Source organism: Gavialis gangeticus, unplaced genomic scaffold, assembly GCF_001723915.1.
Source record: "Gavialis gangeticus isolate Ggan-Ray unplaced genomic scaffold, GavGan_comp1, whole genome shotgun sequence".
NCBI lineage: Eukaryota > Metazoa > Chordata > Crocodylia > Gavialidae > Gavialis > Gavialis gangeticus.
Genome location: NW_017729012.1, coordinates 11,587,037 through 11,602,568, shown reverse-complemented (window position 1 = coordinate 11,602,568; position 15,532 = coordinate 11,587,037). Strand labels below are relative to the sequence as shown.

General features: G+C 67.7%; 1 protein-coding gene across 2 annotated transcripts in view; it reads left to right on the top strand.

Annotated features, from left to right (window-relative positions):
- The window catches only part of DPH1 (diphthamide biosynthesis 1), a 28,888-nt gene extending 13,831 nt beyond the window's left edge, over positions 1 to 15,057 (top strand). For both annotated transcript variants that reach the window (XM_019511283.1, XM_019511282.1), the window contains exons 3-11: positions 1,253 to 1,374; positions 3,996 to 4,150; positions 5,518 to 5,639; positions 7,622 to 7,690; positions 9,142 to 9,298; positions 11,053 to 11,153; positions 12,675 to 12,753; positions 13,483 to 13,617; positions 14,496 to 15,057. In XM_019511283.1, coding sequence (XP_019366828.1) covers positions 1,253 to 1,374; positions 3,996 to 4,150; positions 5,518 to 5,639; positions 7,622 to 7,690; positions 9,142 to 9,298; positions 11,053 to 11,153; positions 12,675 to 12,753; positions 13,483 to 13,617; positions 14,496 to 14,708 — 1,153 coding nt within the window. In that variant the 3' untranslated portion in view covers positions 14,709 to 15,057. The remainder of the gene's footprint in view (positions 1 to 1,252; positions 1,375 to 3,995; positions 4,151 to 5,517; positions 5,640 to 7,621; positions 7,691 to 9,141; positions 9,299 to 11,052; positions 11,154 to 12,674; positions 12,754 to 13,482; positions 13,618 to 14,495) is intronic.
- The last annotated feature ends 475 nt before the right edge of the window (positions 15,058 to 15,532 follow it).

The following is a 15,532-nucleotide window of genomic DNA, read 5'->3' as shown; positions in this document are numbered from 1 at the left end:
CGGCAGCGGGTTGCAAGAGCTGGCGACGTGCTGCGTGACTCAGCTGCAGACCCGCGGCTGGCTCCCGGCCACCCTGCTTGGTGCCAGGGGCCGGAGCGCGAGAGGAAGCTGTGCTTGCGGAGGGGGCTGGCACGGCAGGCGCCAGCGCTTGTTCCCTGGCACTTATCTCCCAATGCCACCTAGGCAGCAGCTGCTCCTCGTGGCCAGGCTGGCACGCAGGGCCCGAGCGCGCTGCGCAGGCTGGGGCTTAGGCCCAGCCGTGACATCGAGCACGCGTGCTGTCAGCCCTGGGTGCCGGCAGGGGCGAAGGGGGCCCTTAACTTGCGGAGGCAGGGGCTGGTGCCCCCCCACTGGCAGCGCTGTTGGAGGAGCGGCTAATCCCCTGAACTGCAAACAGCTTTGCCCGGGTGAAGAGGCAGATTACCTCTGCAGCTCGATCCGGTCACGTCTCAGGGAGCAGCCCGAGCTTGTCCTCTCCAGAGCTGGGGGAAGGGGGCTGCAGCTGCGGCCCAGCGTGCCTGGAGTTGCCCTCTGTGCTTGGAGCCTGGCGCAGCCTGGCCAGGCTGGCCTGCCCCGCGCAGGGGCAGCAGGGAGCCTGCGCCAGGACGAGAGGCCTGAGCCCCGAGCGGGGCCGTGGGGCTGTGCCCGGCGGGTGGGCTGTGCTGTGGGGGGATGGGGATAGGGATAGGGACAGGCCCAGGCAGCTCGGTCCTGCTGCGGCCACCTGCCCTGTGCCCAGATCTGGGTGTCGGGCAATGCAGGGGCTGGCTCAGCCTCCAGGACCCACTCCTGCAGTCTGCGTCTCCTCGTGTGCCCAGCGTGTACCTGGCTGGGCCGAGCGCCGAGCCCTTCCCACTGCTGCTGCCCGGGGTGGGTGCCGTGAGCCGCTGCGCGGTGGCTCCCCCTCTTCTCCCCGCTGCCTGCTGCCCGGCTGCTGTCCTACTGCTCCTGCAGCGCCCCTGGGCATGGGGCCGAGGGCTGTGGCAGCCGATTCCCCCACAGCCCCGGGGGCAGGGGCCCAGGATGGTTTTTGGGGCATGCAGGCAGCGCCAGCGTGCAGAGGAAGGAAATCGGCTCACATACAGAGGGGCTCGGGCTGGGCTGTGGCACCGGGGACCCAGCCTTGACCTGGGGCGGGATTAGGAACCAGCCCTGCTTGCCCGTGGTTTGACTCCCCCTAGCAAGACCTCACTGCCCCGCAGCCCAGTCCCTCAGCCCTGCCCCTTGGCTCACAGCTTCTGCCTCCCCGCAGGTTCACAGGGGCCGAGGCCATGGTGATGGGCGACGTGACCTATGGCGCGTGCTGCGTGGACGACTACACTGCCAGAGCGCTCGGCGCAGACTTCCTGGTGCACTACGGACACAGCTGCCTGAGTACGTACGGCTCCGGCCAGGAGCTGGACAGGCCTGGTCAGGCGGGCTCTGGCCTCCGGCCTGTTCAGGGGCTCCTGCCATGCGGGGGTTGGGGTCAGGGTCAGGGTCAAGGCGCGGGGCAGTGCCGGCTGCTGCAGGAGAGGCGGTATCCAGGCCCCGATCACCATTGCCAGCCGAGCTGCTTGGCGGCTACAGCATCCCCTGCCCTCGGGGAGCTGGAGAGGTGGGTGTGGGAGGCACCAGGTGGCTCCTGCACGACCTGCGGGCAGGTTCAGGTGCAGCCCCTTCCCCACGAGCTCCGGGGCCGGGACCTCCGCTCCGCTCCGCTCGGCACGGGGGGCTGTGCTGCCGGCAGCCGGGCACGGGGGCGGGTGCTGTCGGGTGAGCGAGCCGCGTGCTCCGTGCAGCCGCCTGAGGCTGCCGAGGCCTCTGCGCTGCTGAGGGAAGCCTGCCCTTGCTCCCGAGCTCCGGCCGGCTGGCGCAGAGGTGCCTGGTGGACGTGCCAGCCCCAGGGCCCGCGCAGACTGCGTTCCCAGCACTAGCTCGGGAGGTGTTGCTGGTGCTCAGCCCCCATCCACCAACCCGTGCCCTGGGTGTGTAGGCCCAGAGCCGCGCAGTCCAGCCCTGCTGTGCTGCCTGGGGACAGGGGGGCCGTAGGGCCCTTAGGCTCAGCCCCTGCAACTCTCCCCGGGGCGGAGGGCAAAGCTGGGCTGCCCTGTCTGCGAGCTGCTGCCCCGGGAGGCGGGGAGCGTGGCAGGGGTCCCGGGGCACTGGTGCTCGCTGCCCGTGGGGCCCGGGTGGCGCCGGGCGCGGCTGGGGCTGGGGCGCTGGCTGCTCGCCGGCACAACGGCTTGTTGGAAGGGAGGGCGAGGAGGAGGCTCCGCACTCCCTAGGCGGAACGGTACTCTGGATTCGGTTGCCATGGAAACTGCACTGCTGTCCCAGATGCTGCTAACTTTGAAGTCCACACAGGATGGAATCAGCCCAAAAATAACAATAAGACACTCTGGGTTTTAAGGTGGATCCGAGCAGTTGCTACCCCAGTGCCTGGCTGGACTGGGGAGGGTTTCCGCTCATGGGGAACCCCTCTGCCCCCACGGGTGCTACCAGCAGTGCCCCTCCCCAGGCCAGCTCCACTGTCCATCGCCCCAGGCCCACGGCCCTCTGGCGTGTCCTGGGCCAGTTGCACCTGGCGGGGCCCCCGGGGACACGGGCACGTCCTGCCGGGAGCTGCTGAGCGCCCCCAGCCTGCATTGCAGCAGGCGGAGTCGCTGCCTCCCCGTCCCACCCAGCAGCCTGGGCTGGCATCAGCAGGTCGGCTGGTCCCGGGGGCCCGGGGGCTGTCCCTGGTAGGCGCTGGCTGGAGGCCCCAGCCACTGAAATGACTCTGACCCAGTCACACCTGTGTGAAGTTCACAGCTCTGTGTGGGGTCCGTGGCACAAGCGCCATGGGTGATAATGCCCAAGCCAGCAACGCCGTCGCCTCCTTACAGGAGCCAAGGGGAGAGGAAGACAGGACCTCAGGAAACCTGGGCTGTGAACCCCACTGTCAATTTGTTACCTGCCAAAGCAGGGCTTCAGGGGTCAGCACTGGGACCCAATGCCCCACAGTGGCCCCTGCATCAGCGGCCCTCGCTAGAGCACGTCTCTGCCACGTCTGGGTAGCATAGCCCTGGCCTGATGACCTGTGCCAGGTCTCCCGCAGCAGGTGCAGAGCTTGCGAGGGCCTGGCCCCATCCCACGCGGCAGGCCAGTGTCTCCCTGCACAGCCTGTTGGCTGCACCAGCTGCCAGGCACCGGCTTCCCAGGGCTCTCGGGCTTTGGGCCTGGACATGCAGGGCATCAGGCATGGCCAGAGGCTCCCTTCACCCCTCTGGGCCCCAGCCGGTGACCCCTGGGCTGCCGCCTCCTCTTCTCCAGCTGTCCCTGTAGCTGGTGCCCGGGCGCTGTCCTGGGCAGGCCCTATGGTGAGGTATGGGGTGCTCTGTGTCAGCACCGCTGCTCCCTCCGAGTTGTGCCCCAGGTGCCCCTGGCTGCGGGGACCTCCACGGGGCCCACCCTTCCCACCCGCGTGGGCAGGACTCACTTCTGCCCTGTGCCAGGAGCAAGTAATTTACACTTAATTGGGATCAGGTGAGCGGCCTGCGATGGGAAGCAAGCGCAGAGGCTGCAGATCGATGCTGACTCCGTGTACTTTAATTATTCACTTAATCGTGGTGACACGGGCTCCTTAGCATCGGGGGTAATTAGATTGGTGTTCATCGATTCCCTGGGCCACCACCAGCTGCAGAGAAATGACCGGGCGCTGCCCCTAGCCCTGCCTGCGGCCCCCAGCTGGCCTGGCTGTGCGGAGGCCCAGGTGGGCAGCAGGGAGCTGGGCCAGGACGTGTGCAGCCATCTCCTGCCTTGGCCAGCCCCGTGCGGCTGCAGCGGTGACCAGGGCAGCTGCGCTTCCGGCCTGGCCTGCTCCTGCATGAATAAGGCATCAGGAGGCAGGAAGCAGAGCTGGCTGTGCCCTGGGGCCGGGTGCACGGCTGGCTCCCTGTGCTGGCTGGTGCAGGGCAGCCCTCCTTGCAGAGGTGCCCGGCCCAGCCCCTCACACCCACCTCTCCTGTGCCCAGTTCCCATCGATGCCGTGCAGGGGATGAAGATGCTGTACGTGTTCGTGGACATCAAGATCGACACGTCTCACTTCCTTGAGACCGTGCGCTTCAACTTCCGCCCGGGCGCCCGCCTGGCCCTCGTCAGCACCATCCAGTTTGTCTCGGCCCTGCAGGTGAGGTGGGGGCGGGGAGGGGCCAGCAGCTGCCACTCGCACCCCAACACCTGCCGGTGTGGAGAGGCAGCCCCCAGCACCTCCTTCATCTGCTCCCCAGCCAGGGCCCTGCCGTGCTGCTGGCGCCAGCACCTGCGCTGATGGGCTTCAGGCAGGTCTACTAGGGCCCGCGCTCCTGCTTCTCAGCTGGCGCCGGTCCCCATGGGGGTCTGGAGCATGGGCGCGTGGCCATGCGGCCTCAGGGACCCTGGCCCTCATCCCCTGGGCACAGCAGCCTCTGGGAGATGGTTCACATGCTTGGCCTGTCTCCTGGAGTGCCTGGGGGCTGCTCTGGGCCAGAGCCAGGGGCCACCAATCGCAGAGGATGCAGCTGCCTTGGCCCTGTGTGCGTCTCAGCGGCTGGGCCAGGCCCATGGCTGTGTGTGTGTGTGCGCACACGCGCGTGTGCACGCACATGCATAGTCACACACACATGCGCTTATTTTTTGTGAGGAAGTGCATGGGGGACTGGGTGCTCCAGGGTCACGGCTCTGTTAGGAGGGGACCACCCCTGTCCCTGTGGGCCACGTGTCCCTGTGTATTGCAGGGGCTTGGGGGTGGCTGGGGGCACATGCCTGTGCGTGGCAGGGCAGCTGCGGGGCACACCCCGTGGGCATACGAGGTATCCCCCCTCTGCCCTGGCACGTCACTGCCACGGTGCTGCTCAAGCACTTTATAACAACTGGGATCGGTGTTTCGCGGTGGCTGCCCTCCCCCAGCTCCCGGGGGAGCTGGCGCGGTAAATGTCAGGGCAGGCAGTCGAGCACTTGGCATTTTGATGTGCTGCTGGAAGTGGCCGGGGAGGGCTCCGGCAGGCGCAGGCAGGGCTGCCTGTGGATTAGACGCTGCTTGTGAATGGCCGCCTGGCAGGACGGAAGAGATGAATGAGCCTCTTGAGCCGTGTCTGTCTAAACACGGGGTTATTGAAGCGTTAAACGTTTGCTCTTGTATTTTAATTGATGCGTCGGCTGAGCCGGCTGCAGCATCGCTCTCGCGCGCGCTCCCTCACCCCAGGTGTCCCGCGCCGGGCAGCAGGAGACCTCGCGTGCAGCCGCAGCCCGGGCAGAGCCCCCAGCCCCTGCAGCCTGGCCCCAGGCGGCTGCTGTTCTCTTGCCCAGGCTTGGGCCTGACGGGCACCACATCTCCCCGTCACAGGGCCTTGGGGCACAGCACTCCTTCCCCACACACAGTAGAGCTTGTCTCCAGGCACGGGCATCAGTCTGCCCTGCCCCGACCAGGGCTTCAAGCCCCTTCCCCTCCCTGCCATGCAGTCTCCCTCCATCCCCCGCTCCCCCATCTGGTCTCAGCCCAGCTGTGTCTCTCCGCAGGCTGCCTCGCAGGAGCTGCGCCCGGACTACGAGGTCTGCGTCCCGCAGTGCAAGCCGCTGTCCCCAGGTGAGATCCTGGGCTGCACGTCCCCTCGGCTGGCACAGGACACGGATGCCATTGTGTGAGTACCCGGGGGCACATGCCCGCCCACGCTTGGGGAACGTGCCCCTGGTCTGCTTGGCTTCTCCTGGCCTTCCCACAACTCGGCCTCGTGCCCAGCCCCTGCCTGGAGCTCTCTGCTAGTCAGAGCAGGGTGCAGGAGTGCCACGGGCTCAGCCGTTCGCCAACCCAAGTGCAGGCCAGGCCTCTCCGTGGCTGGTGCTGGGGCAGAGGCTCCTTCCTCCCTGTTACGCTGCACCGAGTGCCGCTGTGGGGCGGGGGCTGCGGCACCCGTGCTCGGGGGGCCATGGGCGGGTGCCGACAGAGCCAGGGGGCTGGGGCACGGCTCGGAGCGGCTGGTGCTTGCCATGCAAGAGAAATAATTGAGTCGTATATCAGAACAGATAATAGATGGAAGGGCGGGCAGATAATTGGAGAAGACGGATGGCCAGGGCCCAACATCACAGAAACATTAATTTTATTTAAGGACAGCAAATTAGAGGGAGCACTTCGCTTCCTATCACCTAATTATTTTAGGTAATGGAAATGCTTAATGTACTGTGAATACAGTGTGCTGCAGAATAAATAAATAAAGCGGCCCCACCCCGGGGATCGGCCGGGACTGCCGCCACCCCCGCCCGGCTCCAGGGAGGCGCCTGACCCTCCGGGCGCCCGGGTGGCAGGGGAGAGCTGGGGGGCTGCGGAAGAGGTGACTGGTTCACGATGCCTTTGGGAAGGGGTCCCAGCTGCAGTACATCTGCATGTGGCAGGTGGCCCTGGGTCAGGGTCAGTGTCCCAGAGCAGGGCTGGAGCCGCAGCGTTGGTGACCCTAGGGGCGAGTCAGGTGCACCTTGCTCCAGCCCCTGGGCCCAGTCCTGTCCCCCAGGGCTCCTGGCTGAGGTTCCCCAGGTGCCTGTTGCTGCCTTGGAGCCTGGCAGGGGTTGGGGTCCTCCTGCAGCCCCAGCTCCTGGAGTCCCGTGACCTCCGGGAATCGCCACGATCCCGGCAGGTTGGCGGCTGCGTGGGCAGTGCTGCCAGCGCTCAGCCCCAGGCTCTTCAGCATTATCTCCTTTAACAAGGGCCAGCCCCGGGCGCGTCTTGGAAAGCTGCATGGGCTCCTCACCTGCTTGGCACAGGGCAGGGGGACAAGCCAGGGCCACAGTCAGCTTTGCTTTCCTAGCGAGGCACGTTCCTGCTGCTCGTGCACCAGGAAGCCCAGAGCTGGCATGGGCAGACCCCCAGCACGCCGGCCCTGGCCCCGGGAGATCCCCAGCCTCAGGGAGCGTTGGACTGGCGGACTTTCCCTCTGTTGGCTTCAGCCTGTTGCCTTTGCAGTTCTCGCCCTCCTGCACGTGGGGCTGGGGTATTCGTGCTGCTGTCTGCGCGTGCTTGACGCAAGCGTTCCCCGTCCTCGTCTTGCCTGTCTGCGCTCTGGCGAGACGCTGTGGCCAGGGGCCGTGGGGCCGGGCAGGCGGGTCCTGGCGGCTGCGGGCGGCTGCTGTACCTGCTCGACCCCGCGCGCACCTTCCCGAGTTGTTATTTTGTTATTTGGCCCCAGCTCTGGGGCCAACTTTTTTGCAGACAAATTAGCTTTGATCTCCCGAAATGTCATTCTCCAATTAAAGGCAAAAATCTAGTCAAGTTTTACGTCTGAATTCATTTTCCGAGCCCTCACTCCATTAGGGCAGCTGAATGAAAGGCTTTGAAATGTAATTGCTGACTTGAAATCCGATTAGAAATGGAAGCAGAAATGTCTATAACCAGCCGTCGCGATTGAGCCTCTCCAAGGGGCCACGCGCCTGCCTGGCAGAGCCGTGCCCATGTGGATGGTGAACGGGCCCCTCTTCCGCGCTCATCTGGCAGGCAGCGCTGCCCGGGCAGGGCGCAGAGCGGGTGGCGTAGGTCAGAGGGGGCAGCGCCGGGGCCAGAGGGGACACCCCCCGGCTCCGGCGTCTTGCCGTGCAGGTGCTGCTCTTTGCTGAGCTCCTTCTCTCCCTGTTGCAGGTACCTGGGGGACGGGCGCTTCCACCTGGAGTCCATCATGATCGCCAACCCCGGGATCCCTGCCTACAGGTACGGGGCCGGCCGGGGTGGTGGGGAGGGAAGGGGCCTCGTGGTGGTCCAGGGAGTTGCTGGGGCCGGCTGTGGGGGTTGCAGACCTCACGGTTAACAGCCCATCTGGAGGCCTCGCTGGATCCAGGTTGTGCCCAGCACCTGCCCCAGCCCTGCCCAGACTACATGGGACATGAGCTTCCCCATGCAGCCTTGGGCAGGTCGCTCCCCGAGCCTCCGCAGCTCCTGGGCTGCAGTGGGCAGGGAGCCTCTGACCCCGGCCTCCCCGCCTGCCGCTCCGAGGCTGGCTCTCGAGGGCTCTCAGCACCGAGCGAGGGCAGGCCCTGGAGAGGGGCAGAGGGGAGGCGCTGGAGGAGATGAACACCAGCCATTTACTCGGGCTGAATATAAACATTTTGACAAGTACCTGTGAAAGCTCTTTGAGGTGCAGCCATTAAACTCCCGGCTGCTGCAGGCAGAGGCCATAAAACGCGATGATGAGGCTGCTGAAAGCAGATGAAATATCAGGAGCGAGAGGCAGGGCCCGTTCGGCGAAATCTGAATTTCTTAGTAGGTCGTTTGTTACCGGCGGGAGCCGCACGTCAGGTTTATGGCGCTGGGGAAGCTGCGGAGCCCGAGTGGGATTTGATTAAAATTCTCCTCGTCAAACAAAGCAACAAATCACAGATCCCTCCGTAATGGGGGGGAGGGGAAGGGAGCAGGGGGAGCCCGGGGCCAGCCGGCATCCTGGCTTGGCGGGAAGAGAGCCGGCCCCGCGCGCTGCGCTGCGCTGCCCTGCCCTGCGCTGGTGCTGGCTGCCGGCGGAGCCCGGGGCACTGCCGCCTGCGTCCTGCTCCTGCAGCCCTCGCCAGCTGCTGCTGCCCCCACCCTCTCCCCCTGCCCCCGGGGGTAACAAGCCAGGCAGCTCCTCTGTGGGGAGCACTGGGGAAAGGCCCTCTCTCATCCCCAATTAGTGCTAATGAGGCTACTGAAGGGGAGGGGGTGCAAGGTGCCCTTGACCAGGCAGGGACAAGCTGCAGCTGCACAAGCTGCCTGACAGAGCGAGGCACGAGGGCACGGGAGGCGTGACGACGCGGAGCGCTTCCTGGGCTGCCTGGCAGCAGCGCTGGGGTTCAGGGCCTCGTGGGCTCGGTGGGGCTGGTGTCGCCCGCTGCACACGAGGAGCCGCGAATCCGCGGGCCCGTCCCTACTGGCAGATGAGCAGCTTCCCTGGCGGGACGGCCTGGTGCTGCCGAGGGATGTAGCCGAGGTCCTCTCCGGACAGGGGGTCCCCATGCACAGCCCGCAACCGGGCGCCCTCCGAGCCAGGGCAGTCGGGGCTGGCTTCTGCCCTCCTTCAGCCCGGGCGCTGGCCACCATGCAGAGCAAGGAGGTGCGGTGGCCTGGGCCAGGCCCTGAGCACGTCTGGCCCTGCTGCTCACCCCCCCGAGCCACCGCTGTCTCCCCTGCAGGTACGACCCCTACAGCAAGGTCTTCTCCCGGGAGCACTACGCCCACGAGCGCATGCAGCGCGCCCGCCAGGAGGCCATCCGCACCGCCGCCCGTGCCCGCACCTGGGGGCTGATCCTGGGCACGCTCGGGCGCCAGGGCTCCACCCACGTCCTGCAGGTACCAGCCCCGCCATGGCTGCCCCCTCTGCTGCGCTCTGCTTGCCCCACTCTGGGCTGGGCCCCCGGATTTGGCAGTGTCCTGTCAGTCTCTGAGGTCAGTCTGGTGTCCGTCCCGTGCCTGGATGCAGTGCCCCACTCTGGCATCAGGGCTGGAGCCCACCAGGATTAGATGCGAGGCTGGGGGCTGCTGTCCCCATTCACCTGCACCCTGTGCCGCTGCCATGCCCCTGTAACGCCCCAGAGCTGGTCGCAGCATCCTCCATGAGCCCTGCCAGCTCCCCCAGCCTCAGCTGCCGCTAACAAGGACCTGCCCAGCTATCAGCCAGGCTCTGCGCGGCCCTGAGCCACGATGGCAGGGCAATTAGCGCAGATGAGTGGGAGCCGGAGCCTCGTTAAATGTGCCCCTCGCTGGGGAGAGCCGGCTGGCCCCACAGACCTGTGGCAGCCGCCTGCAATTAATTCTCTATTTTTGTTATAATGAGACGAGCGTGGTCGGTCCTGTGCAGCCTGCCTCGGCCCTGGCGCTGGGGCTCTGCAGCAGCATGTCTCAGCTTGGGCCAGGGACAAAGGCTGTGGCAGCCCCGGTACATGGGGGCCCTCACCCTCTGTGCCCCCCGTGGCAGGGAGCTGACAGGGGCAGCTCCACAGGCCTCTTTGATGCTGCATCTCGGAGGGGCCTGGTCCTGGCTGAGCCCCCCCTTCCCCGCTGCAGTGCTGGAGCCTGCCCGGGGCTCTGCCCCCCCGCAGCGCACCTGGGCCAAGACGTGGGTGTGCAGGGGGGCGTTGCTGCAGCCCCTGGACAACATTTGTCCAAGTCCCAGAACCACCGCCAGCTTGGCAGCGCCTGGCACCGTGCACAGCGTGCTCCTAGGGTAGGAGAAAACCAGGGAAGGGGCTTGGCATAGCCTGGTGGGGGGTTAGGGGTGGAGGGGGGCACAGCAAGTCCGTGGCGGGCTGTGGGGTCACAGCACGATGGTGGCTGTGCTGGCCTGGGGGGCGGGGAGGATGGTCAGAGGATGCTTACCGTGCAGGTGGCATCGGCAGAGCTGTGGGCGGGGGCCACGGGCCGGGCCCGCAGGGCGCTCGGCGGTGGGACTGTTCCCGTTCGGCCTGCCCTGCTGCGCCCACGCCGCGACGTGCTGGCTTGGCTGCGCTCTGCGTCCTGCCTCCGGGGTGCGGCCCCAGCGGGATGGGGCTGCGGGGTCAGGACCGGGCATCACAGGGCCCCGGCCGCAGCTCCGAGGGTGGAGGAGTGGGATCTCCCTGGGCAGACGCTGGCCCTGACTGTCCCTCCGGCCGCCTGTGCCTCTGAGAAGGCTGCTGCTAACGAGAACAGATTGTTGTCATTGAGCAGTAATTACTTCATTAAGCGCAGCGGGTGGGGGGGGGGACGGAGCTGCATGGCAAGGGGGGGTGCACTGAGCACGGCTGCAATGCCAACTTTGTCCACTGCCGTGGGGGATGGGATGGGCCTGTGTTTTGGGGGGCCCTGAAACAGCCTAGAGACCAGGCTGCCATGACCTCCCCCTCCCCAAAGCAGGTGGCACTTGACGGCCTTGGCAGGGGCCAGTACCCGCTGAGCTATGGAGATGGGCATGGGGAGGGAGTGGGGCCGGCCCGGGCGGGTCTAGCGTGGCACAGCCCTGCTGCGGGGCTCTCCCTGTTGCCTCCATCGCACACGGTCCCAAGTCAGCTCATCTGTGCCCCCCCACCCTTCAGCTCCCCTGACTGTGCCTGTGCCCTGCTCTGCAGCACTTGGAGTCGCGTCTCCAGGCCCTGGGGCTGCCCTTCGTCAGGGTGCTGCTGTCTGAGATCTTCCCCAGCAAGCTGCAGCTCTTCCCCGACGTGGACGCGTGAGTACAGCTGCCCCGGGCTCCTGCCCTACGCTCCCTGCGCCCAGCTCGGCACCACGGCCCAGCCCCAGTCCCTGCGGCGCTCCGGCTCTGGGGGCTGGAGCGTCTGCCCCATCCTGGGGAGGGGCTGCTGTCCCCATGGGGTGGGCGGCTGTGCCCTCCCTTACACAAGGGGGGCATCTCTGCCCAGTCCCCGGGCACTGGCAGGTCCCCCACTCCCTGCCGTGGCCAAGGGCAGCTCTGCAGTGCCTGCGCCCTGCCAGGAGCCCGGAGCCAGGCACTCTGCTGCCTCTGCCAGAGGCCTCCTGCCTCCTCCCTTGCTGTGGGGCCTTCAGGGATTCGGGAAGGGGCTTAATTTAGCTCTGCCACGCGGCCTTGCTGTCAGGGAAGGTTTCTGCGCTCTTCCCCTCCCCCTGCCGCACATCCTGGACGCTGCCGCCGGGCCCAGCAGCCTGCAGGGAGGGGAGCAGGGGCGACGGGGCCCTTGGCTGCGCCCCGTGCCCCATGCAGGCATCGGGTCAGGTGCTCCAGGTGTCTCCAGGGCCCAGGGGAGCATCCAGCTAGCCTGGGGCTGCTGGCGTCTCCTGGGCACGTGGGGCATGGCCTCCCAAGGGTGCCCGAGCACAGCACGGTGCAGGAGCCTGGGCCCAGCACAGCGTCCTGCAGCACCCGGCAGTACCAGCCTGCTGGCACTGGGGCACCGGCCCCCGGGGGCCACCCCTGGTCCCTCAGAGATCCTGAGCAAAACCCATCAGCGCGGGGGGGGTCGGAGGATCCCGGGTGCGGAGACATCCCTGTCCCGGGGGTCTCAGCTGGGTGATGCTCGGAGCAGAGTAAAGGCCCCCCAGGCCTGTGCTGCCCCTTGCGCCCCCCCCTGCTGCTGGAAGTGGGCAGCACGGGGCTGCGTCGGGCTGTCCTTGGGAGGTCAGCTCCTCCCAGCCCTGCGTGCGTGTCCCTGGCCTCTGAAATATTCATGCTGCCCCAGCGCTGGGCCGCTCGCGCTCGGCTGGGCTCGGCTAAGCATGATGGAGAGAGGAGCAGATTTCTTGTGATGGGGCCACGGGAACGAGCGCGGCAGCTGCTGGCAGCCTCTTCCGCACGTTTCCTCCATTTAGCCGCTGGCCCCGGGCTGGGGCAGGCAGGGCCTCGCCTCACGCTGGGCTCGGATGCCAGGGCTGGTGCAGGCGCCTGCTTTGCCCCATGGTCTGGGTGGTTTCCAGGCTCCTTACATCTGCCTGCACCCCTCACCCTGCTCTCCCCAGCCAGCCACGAGGGCAGCGCTGACACGGAGCTGGACAGGGAGGAGTCTCCAACGTCCCTGGGCCCGTCCCTGCCGTGTTGGGTGGCCCTCAGGGTATTTGGGGCCCTTGCCTAGGGCATCCGGGCAGCGCCTGCAGGGATCCCAGCCACCCCCGGGGTTGGGCGGCTCATGGCACAGCTCCGCTGCAGCTGCTGCCAGGGGTGGAGGGGGGAGACGGGCCCTGTGCTGGGGTCGCCCACCGCCCTGCGCCTCCCTTGCAGGTGGGTGCAGGTGGCCTGCCCCCGGCTCTCCATCGACTGGGGAGAGGCCTTCAGCAAGCCGCTGCTGACGCCCTACGAGGTAAGGTGCCCGTCCTGCCCTTGGCCTCGGTTGCTTTGCCAAGCAAGGGGGACCCCACAGCTCCGCCGTCCGGGGGCCCTGGGCCCCCCCGGGCAAGTGAGGTGCAGACGCTGTCCTGGCTCTGGAAGGGGTTCAGCTGAATGAGCTCAGCCCGCCTGAGCATCCCCGCACCGTGCCCGCCCAAGCAGGCGACCCGCGTATGGGAAGGGGCTGCGGGAGTGCTGGCTGCCGGCTGGCCTGGAGCATGGCGTGGCTGTGGCTGTGGCTGTGCCACCGGGCTCAGGGGGGCTGGATCGTGGCAGGCTTGGCAGTGCCTGTCAGCTCGGCCACCTGCAGGGTTGCCCAGCCAGCCCTGGGGCACAGCGGGTCAGCATCGGGGGTGCTAGCAGGAGCTGCCGCTGGCATGTGCTTCCCTGCACCCCGATGCCCTGAAGTGACGTCCCTAAGGCCCCTGGTAACAACCAGCTGTAACGTTACTGCACGTTTGCCATCTCCGACCCGAGCGGGGCAGACCGTGTCATGGTGTCATCGTTATGTTGCACGTGCAGCTGGTGTGAGTTACTTGCGGAGTTAGCCAGTTGAGCGTGTCGCATGTGTAACATGTAGAGGAGCCCCGAACGTGTGCGTGGGGCCGGTGTCCTTCCTGCCTGGAGGCTGCGGGGCCTCCTGCTAGCAGGGCTGCCCCCGCGCCGCACGCCGCCCCAGAGCCCGCGTTTCATTGCACCCCAGGCTGCCGTGGCTCTGAAGGAGATCGAGTGGCAGCAGACCTACCCCATGGATTTCTACGCCAACCAGTCCCTGGGAGCCTGGACTCCCAATCACGCCAGTCACCAGCCACAGCGGGGTCCCCGCCAGCCAGCGCAGGTGAGGAGTGCAGACCCCTGGCTCCCCAGAGGTGGGGGGAGTTCGGAGAGCTGTGGGGAGGGGCTGTGCTGTCTGCAAGCGGCTCGCCCCGACCCTCGGGGGCACCAGCCTCCCTGCCAGGGGCTCGGTGTCTGGGGCATGGCCAGGGCAGGGCCGCGTCCGTGAGCTCCCCGGGGTTGGAGGAACCTGCCGCAGAGCCAGGACCCAGATGCCGTGGCCTCGATGCGCGTTTGGTTTCTGCTTCTCCGTGCGCCGTGTGTGGCTGCTGGGAGGAGGCCGCCCAGCCGAGCCGCGCTGCCATGTGCTGACGGCGCCATCCAGTGGCTTTCGCCAGCGCGTGTGAGTGATGCAGAGTGGGGTGGGGTGCCTGGCCCTGCTGCCAGCCCAGAGCCTGCGGCCAGCCAGGGTGTCCCGTGGGGAGGGCGCGCTGCCCTCCACTTGCCCACAGGACGGGGCATCCGTCTGCAGCATTTCAGCCTTGCCGCCTCCCGGGAGGCAGGAGCGGGCATCTTGAGGATGCTCTGGGCAGCGGCAGCTGAAGGACAGGAGTGGCTGGGAGAAGCAGCGATGTCTGATCCCACCGGGACCCAGGGCCAGGAGCAGGCGCCTCCTTGCGTTCGTGTCACTGCCCGTGGCGGGTTCGCTGGAGGGCAGCGCACAAGCATTTATCGGGGTCATCTCCCGGGGGGTGAAGGGGAGGCCCGGCAGAGATCAGTGCAGCCTGACACCCCCTGCTAGGGGCGGGGGGCGTGGAGAGCTCCCCGCCGGGCCCGAGGCGAGGGGCAGGGTGGTGGTGGCAGGGCTGTGGCCACGGCGGGGAGCAGGGGTGATGGGAGGGAGAGCAGTGCTTTTCTGATCACGCCCTTTTCTGGCTGCAGAAGCAGGTGGCTGGGCCGCCCGGCGTGAAGGAGCCGTGCCGTGACTGCCGCTGCCAGGACACGTCGCCGTCGCCAGCACCACGGCCCGAGGCCCCAGGCGCAGCCAGCAGGCCCCCACCCGCGGAGCAGCAGCCGGGGCCCAAGTGCCCAGGGACAAACCCCCCTGACGCGGGCGCTGGCGAAAGGGGCCGGGTCGCCAGCCCGGTGGAGTGACTGATGCCCTTGGTCTGTCCCCAGGGAGGCAGGCGTGTGCGGGGCCTGCGGCGCCTGGCCCTTTCCCGGGCAGGACGGGGTTGTCCAGGGCTGGGCCTGCCTCGGCGCCCGGGCAGTGGTGCCAGCGCCTTTGGCGGCGGGATGGACGGAGAAAGAGCTGCACCCATGCCACGGGGCACTGGCCTCTGCCCCCCACGCACTGCAGGGGGGTGGAGACGCACAGCGTGTGGCTGGAAACCCAGGCTGGGTGCAGGCCTGGCCGGGTGCTCAGCTCTGCTCTGGGCCCCCCTTCTGAGCATGCAGCACCCCGCTGTCTGCTGCACCCCGGAAATAAACCCTGCTCCCGCTGCCCCGCTGCGCTTGTCTCCACTGACTGGACGGCCGCCTCCCTGCAGCTGTGCCCAGGGGGCAGGGGTCTCCCCTCAGGACCACCCTCAGCCCCCAGCCCAAAGCTGGGCTGCGCCTGCCCCTGCACCCACGTGTGCGCCCCCAGCCTGTGCACCCGCACCCTTGCACCCCCACGTGCTCCTCACGCCCCCTGCGGCCGGCGCCGCTGCTCCTCGCCTGGCCCACCCCCCCCGCCCCCATTGGCTCCGCGACTGCCGTGACAGACAAGCGGGCCCCGAGTGTCGACCAATCAGGTTTCATCTTAGTGCGCCGCTGCGCTCGGCTCGGGGCACGGCGGCTTCCGGACAGGGCGGGGGGACTTCCGGCGGCGGGCATGTCGGGGGGGCGGGCGGCATCGCCGCCGCCGCCGCTGCGGGTCCTGTGTCTCCATGGTTACCGCCAGGACGCGCGCAGCTTCCACGTGCGCACCGGGGCCT